Source organism: Rhinatrema bivittatum, chromosome 3 (genome assembly GCF_901001135.1).
Source record: "Rhinatrema bivittatum chromosome 3, aRhiBiv1.1, whole genome shotgun sequence".
Classification (NCBI taxonomy): Eukaryota; Metazoa; Chordata; class Amphibia; order Gymnophiona; family Rhinatrematidae; genus Rhinatrema; species Rhinatrema bivittatum.
In genome coordinates, this window is record NC_042617.1 from 254,839,020 (window position 1) to 254,856,922 (window position 17,903).

At 46.7% G+C, this 17,903-nt stretch overlaps 1 protein-coding gene across 1 annotated transcript in view; it reads right to left on the reverse strand.

Moving 5' to 3' along the window:
- Positions 1-1,099: 1,099 nt before the first annotated feature.
- EIF4A3 (eukaryotic translation initiation factor 4A3) overlaps positions 1,100-17,903 on the reverse strand; it is a 119,695-nt gene continuing 102,891 nt past the window's right edge. The window contains exon 12 of the mRNA XM_029594489.1: positions 1,100-1,363. Coding sequence (XP_029450349.1) covers positions 1,347-1,363 — 17 coding nt within the window. The 3' untranslated portion in view covers positions 1,100-1,346. The remainder of the gene's footprint in view (positions 1,364-17,903) is intronic.

The window sequence follows — 17,903 nt, forward strand, 5'->3', positions numbered from 1 at the left end:
TGAGGTCCCCAAGACAGGATTGGGAAGTTCTATTCTAGAGAGACTTAACGTTACATAGTGCATGATGGGATATAATTTAAATATATCTTTTACACTTCAACGAGGTTCCACTTCCTACTCTCAGCCTTTTCCAATTTAACAGCAGTTGACATTATCTTTTTGCCCCCTTAATTAGTTCAGGGCAGCTTATATTTGGTTCTTAGAACTAAGCCAAACTCCTTCACGCAGCTTGTCCATCAAGGTTTCTGCTTTGCCTACATCTATCTGAGTGAGGGGGCCCAGATATAATACTGCCTCATCTACATCTTAGATTTCATGCCAGGATGCTTTTTGTTCCCAACAAAACTGTATGTAAATGATTTTCAGGCACTTAAGTAGTTGCTTTCCACTCTTTCACCCTAAGGTGCCCTTCAAAGGTGGTGGAGTTTTTTTTCAAAGCCATTACTAAAATGAAAACATGAAATGTGCCAAAACCAAACTGTTTTGGTCCATTTTTACGGCAATGTTTACAATCTGTTAAAGATAAGTAAAATTAGAGGAGTACTGCTGCTTGCTCTTTGCACCTCACGAATATTGCACAGTAGATAAAGGATAGAGTTTTCTTGTAAAGTCTTACATGTCATTTTTTAATCCCCCCACCCAGTTTAAGAGGGTGGGCTTGTTTACCACCCACAAAAGAAAGAGCAGGTAAGAGAGTTCCAACTTTATTACAGCCGGTACTAACAGAAGGAGAGGTGTGGAACCCACCCACATGTGTTTTGTAGAAGAGCTGGGTTGGGTTAGGCTGCGGGAGGGGGGGGGGGGGGTCAGTGTCTTCTTGCCCTTCTGTTCCTCCTAACTTGGGTTGCCATCTCACCCAGGTCAACCCAGTCCTGGTTTTACCCCATTTCCCTATGGAAAGTAAAATATTTCCATCCATGCACTGAGTGAGGCAAAACCGGGACAGGCTCAACTTTCAGGTTGACCTGGTGCAATGGCAACCTTGTTCCTCCTGTTAATGCTGATGTGGCAACATCTGCACCATAAGATACATCTCTTCAACTTTCTGGGGAAAAAAAAAATAAATCAAGAAACAGCAGATCACACAAAACAATTTTCAGATTTTTTTTTTTTTTTTTATTAAAAAGGTAGAATTATACCAAATGAGTTATTTACAGAGATACTATTCCTTCAGCTATGGCATAGTCTATGTTCACAACTTACTCTTAAATTAAAAAAGACACATTTTCACTTTATGCAATGTTTAGAACAGCCCAGCTCCATAAGGAAACATATACAAAAAGAAATAGTTCAATGGATGAAAAAAATCCTCTTCAACTGTTCTCCCACTGCGGCTTGAAGATCCTTTAAATGAGATCAGCAACTAAACAAAAATAAAAGCAGTGTAAGCGAATACATTATGACATGCTGTAAGAAAGTGCTAGAACAAACAACATGATTTGTAAGAAAATAAATGTTTAGGGGACATTAGGCTTCCAATTTGTGAACTGGAATAAAATCCTCTCTCTAAGCTAAAGCAAACCAAGTTTAATGATGTCTCTGAGTGCAGCAATTCCATCTCTAGGTCAGGACTCGGAAGCAAGGCACCAGTCACAAGATGAAGCCCCATTACAAAAAACACCAGTAAAATGGAAGGTCAGCTAGGATGCACCCAACTGTCAACTTTTAAACAAAATCTCTGTGCTAGTCAAATGATTACAAAATGTAATTGGTTTCAGAATGTTTACAGTATCCAGACATAACTGATTCTGACAGGCCCCACGATACTGTCAAATCACAAACTTCTTTCCACCCCACTAAACTGTCTCACACTCTATCACAACACTACATGTGCCCAGGAGAGGCTAAGACCATACCTGTAGAAGGAGACAGTTATATTGGACAGACTACAGCTCTTTCCACTGCTTTAAGACCTTTCAGGCCGATTCAGTAAACTGCACGGGAGAGCCGGGGCTCCAAGGCGAGCACCCACTCTCCTGGGCGTGCAATTCAGTATTCAAATGAGGGCCCACGCTAATAAGGAGACACTAGGGACACTAGTGCGTCCCTAGTGCCTCCTTATTGACAGAAGCGGCGGCTGTCAGCAGGTTTGACAGCCAACACTTAATTTTACCGGTGTCGGTTGTTGAACCTGCTGACAGCCATGGGTTCAGAACACAGACGCCGGCAAAATTGAGCGTCCATTTTCAGATTTTTTTTGGGGGGGCCTCTGACTTAATGTCGCTATGATATTAAGTCAGAGGTTGTACAGAAAAGCAGTTTTTTTCTGCATTTCTGTACACTTGCTTGGTGCTGGCAGGAGTTAATGTCTGAGAGTAATATGTGCGGTTTGGCTGCACATTTTACTTTCTGTATCGAGCGTGACTAATAGGCTCATCAACATGCATTTGCATGTGATGCGCGCTATTTGTTTCAGGGGGGTTGGCCGCCCTTTTTCTACACGTTATTACCCCTTACTGTATAAGGGGTAATAATAGCGCGTTGAAAACGAACGTCCAAATGGGGGCTAACGGTGCACTCGGCCTGAGCGCACCATACTGAATTGGCCTGTTTGTTATCATCAATACTGAAATCTTATCAGTTTCTAGGGGGAAAAGGATAATCCACATTTCCTTCAAAGGGCATATTAGCATTTTCCAAACATACTGTTGACCAGAATAGTTACAAACGGCTATAGAGAATCCAATTCATAATTACACAATGCACAAGAGTCACATAGGAGGTCAAACATCTAAAGCTGGAACAATCACCTAAAACACTGGTTTAAGAGGAGGCTGAAGTTCTCAACAAAAACTAGATTCTCCACTGGAGAAAGGAGGGAGGCTTCCTCTACAAACTTACCTTCAAAGTCTGTGCATCATCAAAGAAACTTTAGGTGCAGTCATCACTATTTAGGCTAATTAGACTGCAGTTAGGGAGAAGTGTGTTTTGGTTTAATGTCTTGTTATAATTACCCCCCAAGTTCAGATTTGTTGTCATTAATATTGGTTATTTTATAGAGCTGTTAGTTTTACAATTGGATGTGTTGTCACATCATGCACTACATAAATTATTATAAACAACAGGGTTTCCTAATTTGTTGGAAGAAGGTGACAGCTGTATGAGAAAATTAGAAAGACAATAGAGAATGTTTACTCAGTTATGTGGCAGAAAATGGATACATTTCAGACCTTAAAACAGTGAAGAAATAAAGCATTCCATGAAGGCCAAGGTCATAGGTCTCCAAATGAAGTTACACTAATGTTTTAAACTCATTCAAGTCAGAGAGATTGGAACATCAGGACAGAATGGTACAGCATGGCAGGCTATCAGAGAAACTAAGTGCAGTCAGAAGTTTAAAAACATTAATACCTTTCTATTGCCCAATAACAAGTTTATAGGATGAGTCATAGATATTTCTCCTATTGCTAGAATAACACTCCCTGAGCAACCTGGAATTTAGCATTGCTTTGCCATCTAAACATTTCAAAGACCACACAGTACCAGCCTCTAAGTAATCATAGGAAGAGGGAGAATCATCCTAATTTTAAACAACTTATGGGAACAGGCAATTTGGAACTTCCCGAGGCTCAGTCTGGGGCTCAGGATGAAGCAAAAGTTATGGAAAAAAGCTGCACAGCAGCTGCAGTGAGGGCTCCAAGCCTGCAACCTCAGGAAGGGTGAAGAGCCAGCCCAAATTCAGGGGTGGTTAACCAATAAAGGAGGCAAGCAAAAAGGCGCTGTTCCTTCAGAAGTGACAGAGCATGGGAGAGTAGCGGGAATTGGGATTAATGACTGCAGAGCCCCCTCAGTGAAATAGAGGGGATAGTCAGGATAGTGAGACGTCAGATTGACGGGATGTTTTATTAAGAACTGTTTTTTGGGTTTTTTTATGTATTGCATTTATTTATTGTACTCAGTTAGCTGCTGGAAGTCATTGTGAGAAAATGTTATAAATCAAAGAAATGAAGAAAGAGCCAAGCACCTTGGTATCCTGGTATGTAGCAATGGGAAACTGGATGCAACCCCCAATAAACATTATGTTTGAAGATACTTCAAGATCTCACCATAATCACCAAATTTTAAAAAAATCACAGCTGTTTCCATAGATTTGGTCTCAGTTGGAAGGCTATTGGGGGCATCTCTTTGGAGGTCCTAGAGGATAAGCAGGATACCAGTCTTCACAAATGGGTGACATTATACAACGGAGCCCAGCATGGAAAACTTATGTCAAAGTATCTAGAACTTTGACAGAGCCTCACTGAGCATGCCCATGCATTCATTATGCCAAGCAGAGTCCCTTCAGTCTTTCTTTTTCCACAGAGCCCAGTGGTCAGGGACTCTTGAGTCTCACTCTTTTTCTATGGAGTTTTGTCTCTTTTTTCGGAAAAATCTTTGGCTGGTTGTCCAGGGTACTGTAGTGCTTCCCATGTTGTTATCCTTAAGTAGGTTTTTCAGTCATTTTTATTTTGGTCAGTTCCCTCCAGGTGGCGGTGCCTTCAGTGCTGTTAGCCTTTGATGGTCTCGCCACCATCAAATTTGTTTTAGTGTCCTTTTTTTCACATGGATGTTGACCGGGTTCCAGCAATACCCTTGATGTGCAAGGACCATGTCTTATCACAGATCCCTAAGATAGATGTGTTGTCTGCTTGGGGGCATCATTTGACTTCAGGGGTTGCCACAAATGCACACAGATGACCTCCAAAGGATGCCGGGGCCCAACTTGAGATGATGTAAACCGTTATGATGGCGTTATTTTGACGTTTCCGAATGACGTTACATTTATTTATTTTATTTAATTAGTTTTATATAACAGTCCTTTCGGCATCAGGGAGGAAGATTCAGAACCAATGTCAGGAAGTATTTCTTCACGGAGAGGGTGGTGGATGCCTGGAATGCCCTTCCGGAGGATGTGGTGAAGACCAGAACTGTGAAGGACTTCAAAGGGGCGTGGGATAAACACTCTGGATCCATAAAGTCAAGAGGCCGCCAATGAAGAGTGGGTGACTCGCCAGAATGATGGCTACTGCCTGGAGACAATACCCTTATTAAATAAACATACACATGCTTACTGTGACTCCAACATCGCTCTAAGCTTCAACAGCAAGAGGAAATGTGGAAAAAAGGATTCACACTCACAAAGAGGGGAGTAGCTGGCTTGTTACGGCGGTTACTACCCCAAATCAAATAAGCCTGATACTTCACTTTCAATGCATATACAGCATAGTTCTCTGCTTCAACGGCAGGGGAGAAGAAAAACTGATACTTCACACCTCCAGCAGAGCTCTCTGCTTCAACGGCAGGGGAGAGGAAAAGAGGGTTCGCACTCACAAAGCGGGGAGTAGCTGGCTTGTTAAGGCGGTTACTACCCCAAACCAAATGTGCCTGATACTTCACTTTCGATGCATATCCAGCATGGCTCTCTGCTTCAACAGCATGGGAGAAGACTGATACTTCACGCATATCCAGCATAGCTCTCTGCTTCAACAGCAGGGGAGAAAAAAAGAAAACTGATACTTCACGCATATCCAGCATAGCTCCCTGCTTCAACGGCAGGGGAGAAGAAAACAACCAATAAGGGCTGTATAACTTAGTCTGGGTAAAACAAATAAGCATGGGTGTAGCTTGCTTATTGCGGCGGCTACTACCCCTAACTAATCAAGCTAGATATTTCACTTGGATGCAGCTCCATCACTGCTCTCTACATTAAAGGTGGGGGTGGAAGGGAAATAGAACCAAGAGCTAAGAGAAACCGATAAGTATGAGAGAAAAAATGTGTGAAGCTTGCTGGGCAGACTGGATGGGCCATTTGGTCTTCTTCTGCCGTCATTTCTATGTTTCTATATGTTTCAATGAAGGACCATGGAGCTGCACTGATGGACATCGGGATGTTGAGATCAGTGTGTGTATGTGTGGGGGGGGGGGGGGGGGGGGGGGGGGGGGTTTGCCATCGGTTCCCTCAGAGCCAGTGACCAATAAGGATCCCAGAGACAAGCCAGCCCCCAGTTCCTCCCGATCGAAGAAGGATTCAGGTTCCTCTTCAGCCTCGGCACCGGGGAAGACCCAGCCAAGCACTGAGAAAAGCTAAGGAATTATCAGCGTCCATCCCAGTTGATGCATGGTTTCAAGCGCGGGGATGGCCCGGCTTCAGCCAAGGTATCCCCAAAGTGACCCCGCAGTGAGGAGAGCTCATGCTCCAAGATTCCTGTGGGGTCGCCACAGTCTCCACCAGCCCTGGTATCAGCCACCGATCCTCCTCTCGGTTCCGAAGAGTATGCGACCACTCCTGACTCCCAGTTGGTGTTGGCATTGCCAGTGTTCGAAGAGAAGTTGGGAGTGAAGGTTGCAGACTGGCGTGGAGCAGGCACTGCGGGACAGCGTGGGAGTACTGATGGCACCGCTTTTCCTAGAGCTGCTAATCGATTCCTTGCAAGCGCTCATCGGTGCACTACTCATGCTGGCATCAGTGTCTATTTCTGCCACAGTGTCAACGCCCATAGGGGCATCTGAGTCTGTACTAGCCATCCCAATGCTCATCCCAGATTCCTTGAAGGAGGAAGCTCCCTCGGGATCCAAGCCCCACACCACTGGCTAAGGATTGAGCATCTAGGGATCCCTCCCCCACTAGCCGCAGAGGGGAGGAATCTGTGTATTCCTGGGGATGTGGTAGCTCTTGAGGGTGGTTTGGATGATGAGGCATTGGAAGGTCTCCCCTCCGACCCCTCTCCTCCTCCTGACAGAAGGAAATTCCTACTGGAGGACCACTCTGCAGGGATTTGTTCAGTTGATGGCAGAGGCCATACCTTTTACTTTGGAGATGGAAGAAGATACCAGACACAAAATTCTGGATATCCTACTATTACTTCTCAACATTTCTATAGCGATATACAACAGATGCAGTGTTGTACAAACATACAAAAAGAGAGTTCCTGCTCAATACAGCTTACAATCTAAGAAATTTCCTAAGGAAATTTGCGGATGATGCAAATTATGCAGAGTAGTAAAATCTCAAGCGGATTGTGATGAATTGCAGGAGGATCTTGCGAGACTGGAAGATTGGGCTTCCAAATGGCAGATGAAATTTAACATGGACAAGTGCAAAGTGATGCATATAGGGAAAAATAACCCTTGCTGTAGTTACACAATGTTAGGTTCTATCTTAGGAGTTAATCACCCAGGAAAGTTTTTGTCATCCCATTTTTTTTTATTGAGGGGGGGGTCACCTGTAGTTAAGGATTCACTCAAGTGTGAGGACTGCCAGCCTGCTTGTCCTTGGAGAAAGCAGAGTTGCTTACCTATAACAGGTTGTAACTTTTGGACGGCCATGGGATGTCCCGCGACCAACCGCATTCACTCCCATATTTGTGGCTCACACAGCGCCGATGCCATCCCACTGTGTCAGGCTGGAGCCTCCTATTTATTTAATAAAATTTCTACCCCGCACATTCATATATTTCATGGCAACTTTAAGAGGCACTGCACGCATGGTGTGGCACCTCTTAAAGGCTCCACAGCGGGAAAACCCTCAATCGGCGCACTCATTTGACATCATATAACACAGTATTTAAACCCCCGCCATGTTATGAGCCCATGCTTCAGCATCAGGTCTTCCTGCTCCTGCAATGCATGTTGCTGTTTTGTGCTTGCCTTGCCTCTCTATTTTCCTTGTTGTGCTTTGCTGTCTCCTTACCTGTTCTTGTTGTGCCTTGTCCTGCCTTACCTTGTTTCACCCGTGTCTTGCTTCCCTGTCCATCTCTTCCTGACTCCGGGTTTTGACTCTAGCTTTGGACCTTGACTATGCCCCCTTGGACTGCTGCCTGCCCTGCCTCAGCCTGAACCTTGATGCTGCCTGCCCCAACCTCAACCTGGATCTCAACAATGTTTTGCTCACTGTCCACCCTGACCTCAGCCTGCTATTTGACTACATCTGATCACGCTTTACGGTACCCTTGCCTAAGCCCTACCGGCCCCTGGAATCCAAGAGCTCAACCTTGGGTAATGGGGTTGGTACAGATGAAGTCCTAGACCCATCCTTATAGGATCGAGTCCACCTGCTGTCAGCGTGGGCCTAATGGGTTTGTCTATTAGGCTGTGTCAACCACACCATAGCCCAAGGGTTCACATCCGTGACAAAGGTGTTCAAGGACAGCAGGATGACAATCTTCATGAGACCCACGTGACTCCCCTTGGAGTTGGGTCTGCACTTCATGGCTGTTAGTCTAATTTTATTTTATGTTGTGTTGCTATATGGCATAACGTATGCATGGCCATGCTCAGTGAGACTCAGTCAAAGTTAAACAAACTTTGACATAAGTTTTCCCTGCCAGGCTCCATTAGATGATGGACTGACATGCTGCTGTCCTTGGAGAACATCAGTTACAAGTAAACAACTCTGCTTTGCCTGATGTTCTTGGGCAATTCCAGGTTTGAGTAACAGAGTTAAATATAAGAGGTTTTGATCTTCTGTTCATACCTTTACGTTCCACTGTTTTGATAGCCTCAAGACTGACAGTAAATTTGGACAAGTAGTTTTGCAAAATCTGTTGGTGCATTCTCCATAATGTGGGCCAGGTTGCTTACTAAGAAAATGCTCCACTGCAGCCTTCAGCTTAGGATTCCCCACATGTAATGGCTAATTCAGCCTGGTTATCAATAGAAAAGGTATGCTTACTGTCAATGGTGTTTTCTGTAGACAGGATGAATTAACCATGGAATACCTGTTTGCCTTCCTAGAGAGTCAACTACATAGCTAGATTAGTTCTAGTATAAATGAGGAGAGATCAGTTCATTCAGTGCCACCAGAGGACATCATCCACATATAATGGCCAATTCATCCTGCTATCTACAGCAAGCACTGTTTATAGTATGCAAACTTGATGAATATGCACCAGAACCAATTTGATGGTATTGATTTTCCACCTGTCTAAAGACAACAAGGTTTCCTCCTTGGACCATAGCTCCCTGGCCACATGACAAACAGAGAGCTTCCCAGGCCACCAGGTTTGCTTATTGATCGGTGGTGCAACCCCCCCCAGAGGACTCTGTTCAGTTCTGGTTGCCCCATCTCAAAAAAGACTGAGAAACTAGAAAAGGTACAAAGGAGGGCAACACAAATAATAAAGGAAATGAAATGGCTCCCCTATGATGACAGACTATACAAGTTAGGTCTCTTCAGCTTAGAAAAGAGATGACAGAGGGGATATGATAGAAGTTTATAAAATCATGGCTAGGGTAGAACAGGTAAATAAAGGACTGTTATTTACCCTTTCAAATAATACCAAAATAAGGGGACATAAATCTAAGAATGGAAGATTTAAAGCTAATCTTAGAAAGTACTTTTTATTTTTTTACTCCACACACAAGCTGTACGATCTGTTACCAGTGGATGTTGTAAAATCAACTAGCTTAGTGGGGTTTCAAAGAGATTTGGATAAATTCCTGGAGGAATAGCACATAAAACATTATTAACGAGGTAGACTAAAGAAAGCTACTGCTATTCCAGAAAGCGAGTAACAGGAATTAGGTCTACTTCATGGGACAGAATGCTGGGCTTGATGGACCTTGGTCTATCCCAGAAGGTTTTGAGACCCAAGAGCCAACTTGAAGATTCTCAATCGACCCCCTTTAAGAGAAACATGACAGAAGATGAACAAAAGATGCTCTTACAGAAGAAGGAAGGAAAAGAAGAATCCCATAATCCTCTAAATGCAGGAACCAAAAGGTTAACATGGACATGAGTAGGGAATGGACATGCATCTGGCTAACAAGACGAATTCCAAGGTGGCAGCCACTGAACCTAGAAGCCAAAGATAATCCCAAAACCCAGTAGCTTTCTGGGAAAAGGCTGCACCTGCATCAACAACTTGGCTATCCTTTCCCAAGTCAAGAATACCAAAGGATACTGTGGCAGCAAAGTGAACCTTTAGATAATCCAGCAACTGGAAGGCAATAGATTGCTCTTCACATAAATCACTACCCAGCCTTCCAGGTCTGGGACCACCTTAGCTGAGACTGTGTGGCTCTCCTATCATGACCTGGCTCTTAACTGCCAGTAACTGGCAGTGTACAGCTGTACCAGGATACCTTTGTGCATATGTAAGCTGTAACTACTACCAATACTTTAGAAAATGTTCTTGACACCATGGAAAGTGTGAAGGAAGGGCCTTAAAATGAAAATGCACCATAGGATGCAAAACGAAGATACTGCTGGTGATCTTCCCTTATGGAAAGCCTCTAAGAGGTTCAATGACCAGAGGAAATTCTCTTGCATCCTTTCCAACCAAGATTTGGCCTGCCATAGTAGCAGAGTTCACTGAATTTTCTGCCTGGAAGCTTTCCTCCGCTTGAGAACAGAGGACCTTGCTACACTGGATCCCCTGACAAGAGACTCCGCTCCAGCAATAAATGCCAGCCTGTTCTCCAAGCATTTAGTGGAAACTCCTTTCCAACACTGGCTCCTCCGTCAAAGAGCGTGTCCATTGGCTGCCCTAAGGCTAGTCTAAACTTCCCCATAATACTTATGGACAGAAGACTAGGAGGCCACACAGCCAAAGCAACACCCACTCTGAGCAGGCAGCCACTGACCTGCAGGGAGAAGCTTTTCATGAAAAGACAGCTTTAACAATGCTGTCTAGCAAGGCTGTTAAGACCAGTGTTTCCCAACTGGTCTGTCACGGCACATTAGTGTGCCATGGCTGAAGTGTGAGTGTGCTGTGGCTGTAGTCCTCATTTTCTATTTCCCTTCTGGCTTGCAGAATGTCCTCCCACCAGCAGGGGAAGGACAGCAATGCTTATCTGCAGTTGCTCCTTCTTTCCCCTCTGCTGGTTCTCATCTACAACAGAAAAAGCAAAGGGGCCCTATGGTCTTGCTAAAAATGCTGGCCCTGTGCAATTCCAATTGCAGAGAGAAACCAGCAGAGTAGGAAGAAGCAGCACTAGGTAAGCCTGTCTGCTCACAAAAGTCTGCCATTCCAGGACATTGGGGGGGGGGGGGGGGAGAGATTAGAAGGAAGGGAAGTTGATGGTGCCGGGTTTGGGGGGGGGGGGGGGGCAGGGTGGAAAGACAGGGCAAGTGATGATGCTAGGGAGTAAGGGAAAGGGAAGAGAAGCTAATGATGCCAGGGGTGGAGGGAGAGGGAAGGTGACAATCATGTGAAGGAGTGAAAGAGATGCCAGGAGGTAAAGAGAAAGAGAAGAAAGGATAATTATGTTGGGGGGGGGGGGGGTAGAGGGATGATGATGATGCCAGGAAGTGAAGGAGAGAGAAGGTGATTGCCAAGGGTGGGGGGGGGGTTCAGAGAGAGAGTTGCTGATGATGCAGGGGGTGAGGGAAGGTGATGCCAGGAGTGGAAGAAAAGGGAAGATAACGTGATTGCTGGGGTAGTTAAGGAAGAGGGAAGGAAAGAGAAGGTTATGATGCTGGGGGGTGAGGGAGAGGGAAGATGATGATTATGCTAAGGGATGGGGGAGAGGGGTAGTGATGATGATACCGGGGGGGGGGGGGGGGGGGGGGGAATGAGGAGAAGAGGTGTAGGGAGAGGGAAGGTGATGATGATGAGGCATGGGTGGGGAGGAGAGATGGAGGTAGAGGGAAGGTGATGATGCCAGTGGGTGGCGGGAGAAGGAAAGAGGTGATATCATCAAGGTGTGGGGGCAAGAGGTGGAGGGAGAGGGAAGATGATGATAATTATGCCAGGGTGTGGGGGAGAGGAAAGGGAAAATGATGACATTTCTGTAACTTTTATAGGAAATCTGAAAATTCCTTTGAAAAAGGTGAAAATAACTTTTGGTTGGTATATTAAACACAAGTTAAATTACACCAAGCAGCCCATAACTTGCAGATGCCTTTTTATGTAAACAATATCGGAGAAATTACTTACATGATAATTTCGTTTTCCTTAGTGTAGACAGATGGACTCAGGACCCCAGTGGGTTATGTGCTCTTCTGCTAGCAGATGAGAGACGGAGTCAGATTTCAAAGCTGACATCACTCTAGATATACCCCTGCAGTGAGCTCAGCTCTTCAGTATTCTCTTCGAAAAGCCATTGTGGATATATCTTTGCTTAAATAACTTGATTAAAACTGATTAAACTTGATTGAACTGATTCAACTGATTTCAAAAAACTGGAGACTGCCAGTGCACTCAACCAATTAACGCCGACACCGGAAAAACTGCGGGTGTCTTGAAATAGGGGTAGGCAACAGCTTACCCATATTTGCTTAATCTCAAGGTTCGCTTCCTGAGGTTCTCCTTCTCTGGGGCAGCCGTGGGCAGTCTGCTGAGTCCATCTGTCTACACTAAGGAAAACTAAATTATCAGGTAAGTAATTTCTCCATTTCCTAGCGTGTAGCCAGATAGACTCAGGACCAGTGGGATGTACAAAACCTACTCATGGTCAGGGTGGGAGGCTGCCCGTGGCCCACTTAGTACTGCACTTTCAAAGGCTGCGTCTTCTCGGGCTTGAACATCTAGGCGGTAGAACCTGGAGAAGGTATGTAGGGAGGACCACGTCGCCGCCCAACAGATCTCGACAGGCGACAGCAGCTTGGTTTCTGCCCAAGATACTGCCTGGGCCCTATTAGAATGAGCCTTAACCTGTAGGGATAAGGGCTTTCCTGCCTCTAGTTAGGCCACCTTGATTACTTCCTTGATCCAGCAAGCTATGGTCGCCCCTGAGGCCGCTTCTCCTTGATTCTTCCCGCTGTGGAACAAGCGATCCGTTTTGCGCACCGGTTCCGATCTTTCCAGGTATCGCACCAGGAGTCTGCCGATATTTAGATGGCGAAGGTGTGAGTCTTCCGAGTCCTTATGTTCATACGGAGATGGTAGGGAGATGGCTTGGTTCAAATGAAACTCTGAAACCACTTTCAGTAGGAAGGACGGAATGGTGCACAGCTGTATGGTTCCAGGAGTGAACCTAAGGAACGGTTCCAGAAAGGATAGTACCTGTAGTTCGGAGATGCGACGAGCTGAACATATTGCCACCAGGAATACCATCTTCAATGTTAAGAGGTGTAGTGACAGACTGCGCGTTGGTCTGAAGGAAGCCCCCACTAGGAAGTCTAATACCAGATTGAAGTTCCTTAGGATTGGCCGAAGTTGCTTAACCCCTTTTAGGAAACGGGTCAAATCAGGATGAGCTGATAGACGGATTCCATTCACTTCGGCTCTGAAGCAGGAGAGGGATGCTACTTGGATCTTGAGGGAGTTGAGTGACAACCCCTTTTTCATACTGTCCTATAAGAACTCCAGAATCATGGGGATCTTGGCCGACTGCGGGAGTATCCTGCGGTCCTCACAACAGGCTTCGAATATTCTCCATATCCGTACGTATGCCGGAGATGTTGAGAACTTGCGTGTGCGGAGCAGGCTGTCAATCATGGCCTTTGAGTAACCGCGCTTCTTCAGATGAGTCCTCTCAAGGGCTAGACTGTAAGAGAGAATAGAGATAGATCTTTGTGAAGAATCAGGCCTTGCTGGAGAAGGTCCCTGTGTGGAGATAGGCACAGAGGGCTCCCCGCAAGGAGTCTTTGCATGTCTGCATAACATGGGCGTCTTGGCCAATCCGGGGCCACTAGTAGAACTAGTCACCTGTGGTATTCTATTTTGCGGATGACCTTGCCCAGTAGTGGCCATGGGGGGGAAGGCGTACAGTAAGTCTTCCTCTGGCCAGGTCTGGATGAGAGCTTCGATCCCTTGGGAGTGTGGCTCTCATCTGCGGCTGAAGAACCTGGGGACTTGGGCACGGAGGTAGGTGGCCAGTAGATCCATGGCTGGGAGGCCCCAGCAATATACTATCAGTTGGAAGGCTGTGGCCGACAGCGTCCATTCCCCTGGGGTCCAGGCTCTCTCTGCTGAGGAAATCTGAGACATTGTCTTTTCCTGCAATGTGGGAGGCTGAGATCCCTTGTGGGTTTATCTCTGCCCATGCCATGAGAGAGTCTATCTCCAGAGACATCTGTTGGCTCCTGGTTCCTCCCTGGCGGTTGATGTAAGCAACCATTGTCTGACATTACTCAAATCGCTTTGCCTTAGAGCCTGTGGCTGAATCGCTGGCATGCTAGTCTGACTGCTCAAGCTTCCAGGCGGTTTATGTTCCATCCCGCCTCTTCCTTGCTCCATTGTCCCTGGGCCGTCGGTTCCTAACAGTGGGCTCTTCACCCTCGTAGGCTCACATCTGTGGTGAGCATGATCCAGTTTAGTGGGGATACGCTTACTCCTCTGCTTAGGTGGTCTTCCTGTAGCCACCACTGAAGCTGAGAACGTACCTCTGCTGGTAGTTGGAAGCAAATTAAGTAATCCTGGGACAGTGGGTTCCAGCATGACAGTAAGGAGCACTGGAGTGGTCGCATGTGAGTCCTTGCCCATGGGACGACCTCCAGGGTTGATGCCATGAGGCCGAGGACTTGAAGATAGTCCCATACCTTGGGGCTTGCATTGATCATCAATCGTCGTAATTGTTCCATCAGCTTCCTTCTCCTCTGGGGAGGAAGGAAGTCTTTGTTCTGTTTGGTGTCGAAACAGGCCCCAAGATACTCTAGAGACTGAGAGGGCTGCAGACTGCTCTTGACAGTGTTCACGACCCAACCGAGATCCTGCAGTAGGTTCTTGACTTTGCTGTCAGTCATCCAAGTAAGGGTGTACCAAGATCCCTTCCTTCTTCAGTGTTGACGCCATGACCACCATAATTTTGGAAAATGTTCTGGAGGCGGTTGCTAAGCCGAAGGGTAGCACTCAGAATTGGTAATGATGACCCACTATCGCAAAGCATAGAAAACGCTGGTGATCTTGATGGACTGGAATGTGAAGGTAGGCTTCGGAGAGGTCCAGGGAGGTTAGGAACTCTCCTGGTTGTACTGCCATTATTACGGAGCGAAGAGTCTCCATGCGAAGTGTGTTATCCGCAGATGACGGTTGATGTTCTTGAGATCCAAGATGGGTCGGAATGATCCTTCTTTCTTGGGGACGATAAAATAGATGGAATAGCACCCCGTATTTTGTTGGGGTGTAGGAACCGGAGTTATTGCCTTCAAATTGAGTAGTCTTGTCAAAGTGGCTTAGTAGTTTTTGGGTACTAATAGACAGTTTTTGGGTACTTGCCAGGTTCTTATGGCCTGGATTGGCCACTGTTGGAAACAGGATGCTGGGCTTGATGGACCCTTGGTCTGACCCAGTATGGCATTTTCTTATGTTCTTATGTTCCACTGCCAGCCTCTTGGTGTGGGAGTAGCAGGGTGACATCATAAATTTGTCCTGAGAGATGCTGCAGAACTCCAGAGAGTAACCTACTCGAATGATGTTTAGTACCCACTTGTCGGACGTGATCTCGAACCATCATTGATAAAGAGAGAAAGTCGACCCCCTATTTCCTCTTCCTGTGGATGGGTCGTCCCATTCTCATTGGGGAGTACAGCCGGAGCCTGCCCCCGGGCCTGTTCCTCTCTTGATTTGTCGGTTCCGAAAGGGCTGAGATCTTCCTGAGGGATGAGGTGCCTGGAATTGCGAGTTCCTGTAGGGGCGAAAGCGTTGAGAGCCTATGCCCCTAGTTCTTCTGGGAGCAGGGCACTGGGATCTTTTACCCCTGTTCTCCGGTAGCCGAGGCATTGGAGATTCACCCCACTTGCTGGCTAATTTCTCCAATTTGCTTCCAAATAAGAGATCCTTTAAAGAGCATCCTTGTGAGATTCACTTTATAGGTCGAGTTAGCAGACCAATTCCGCAGCCATAACTGTCTTCTAGCCGTCACTTCCAAGGCTACTCCTCTGGCTGAGTATGTGTCCGTCAGAAAGGCTGCTGCACGTTCAATCATTTCACTGGTAATATGTTCCTGAGTTGTTTGCCTCTCTCTCGAGGAGCAAACAGAAACGTGCCACCAGTGCGCAGCAGGAAGCAACCTGTAGTGTCATTGCTGTTGCGTCGAAGGCCTGCTTAAGGATGGATTCTAATCGTCTATCCTAAGTATTCTTCAATGCAGCCCCTCCCACAATGGGAATGGTTGTTCGTTTTGAGATGGCACAGGCCATGGCGTCCACTTTCAGAAAACGCAGGCATTCCTTGGTCACTGGTTCCAGAGAGTATAAGGCTTCCAAGGCCCGACCTCCTTTAAAGCTGGCCTCCGGGGCATCCCACTCCAGGTCAATCAGTTCCTGGATGGCTTCCATCATTGGGAAATAACATGAGGTCTTACGAAGGGACACCAAGATGGGGTTCTTCTTTGCTTCTGCCATAGGATCCGTGCCTGGAATACCCAGAGTCTTCAGAGTTTGGGAAACAAGGGCTGGTAATCCATCCCTGTGGAAGAAGCGAAGCATGGTTCTGTATGGTTCCAGGCCTGGAGGGATTTCTCCTTCTTCCAGGGAGCCCCCATCATCATCTGAGGTGTCCGGTTTCCTGTCAGGGAAATTCTTGGTTAGGCAAGGCATGTCTCGAGGCATCCGAGCAGGGCTGAGAGAATCTTATGCTTCCGGCGGGGGTTGAGCCCAGGTCGCAGCCGGGGCTGATTGCGCCTGAACGAAGGCTTGCAGCCCTTGGAAAAATTCTAACCAGGAGAAGGTCCTTAGGTCCATGTTATTCCCAGGGGGAGTCTGAGTAGGGACCACTGAGGTGCCATCTTGTGGAGAAGCCATTTCAGAGTTGCATAGATCCGGGATGCTATCGTATGTAGTGGCTCCGGACCCATCCTTAGATAGTGAGGGACCAGGCTTTGGTCCCCCCGGGCTTCTTTGCAGTGATGACACAGGCAGGACTCCAGTTCAGGCTGTGTGGCGCTGATGTGACAGGCTGTGCAAAGAGAGTAACTTCTGGGCTTCTTGGACGCCGGTGCCATTGCCTCTATGTCTAGGCACACAAGTAATGTGCTTCAAAGTGCGTGTAGTTATGCGCGTGAGCACAATGCGCGCGTGTTGCTGTAAGCTCGTCTGTGCATGTAGTTATGCGCGCGGTTGTGCGCGCATCTAAGTTAAAGGCGCACAAGTTGGGTGCATTGACCGACCGACCGGCCTGCCCCGCACATACCGCCGGACGAGAAGGGAAGATGGCGCTGACGTCCCCAAGGGTTTCCACGTGTTCGGACCCCAGCACCGGACCTAGCCCAACCAAGGCTGCTCAACCCGATCCATGCTCTCTTTTTACCTTGCCGGGTGAAATTCGTAATCAGGACGGCACTCCGAGCCCCGGAAATTGGAGACCTTAGTTTAAAGTTTTCCTCTTACTGGTCTCGGCGCTTGTCGATCGCGTGCCGGAATGGTCTCCAGCTGCGGGGGAAGAGGGCTTTACCTTCACCGCCGCACTTGGATGTGTACCAGCTGCCTTTCAGCCGTTCTAGGGGCTAAGTCCACGCCAGGGTTACCGGCTACCGGACCAAGGCTCACCTCTTGAGGGATATTGAAATCACCTCAGGAATTCTCAACTGGGGGAGGGACCCTTAGGTATCACTGCAGGACAGCGGGGCTCCTCTTAAATGTTGTCTTCTTGCTGTAATTTCTTAACACTGTGCTAGTGTGTGGGATAGTGTCTGCATCTGCTAGGAGACGGAGAGATACTGAAGAGCTGAGGTCACTGCAGGGGTATATCTAGGGTGACATCAGCTTTGAAATCTGACTCAGTCTCCCATCTGCTAGCAGAAGAGCACATAACCCACTGGTCCTGAGTCCATCTGGCTACACGCTAGGAAAATGAAGTTTACTTTCAGACAGCATCTTAAACAAAAGCCCTAAATCTCACTGTATCTACCAAAGGTCCTATAAGAACCATGAACTTTTTTTTTATGCCTGGTTACACATGAAAGCACAAATCTCTGACCAATCTGTAATATTTACAGACTATCAGTAAGTGTCATGTGTACTCTTCTAATGTGGGATGATGGGGAGATTATTTCTTTGATTTCCTTATTTGAATTAATATTGTATTTGATACAGTGGATTT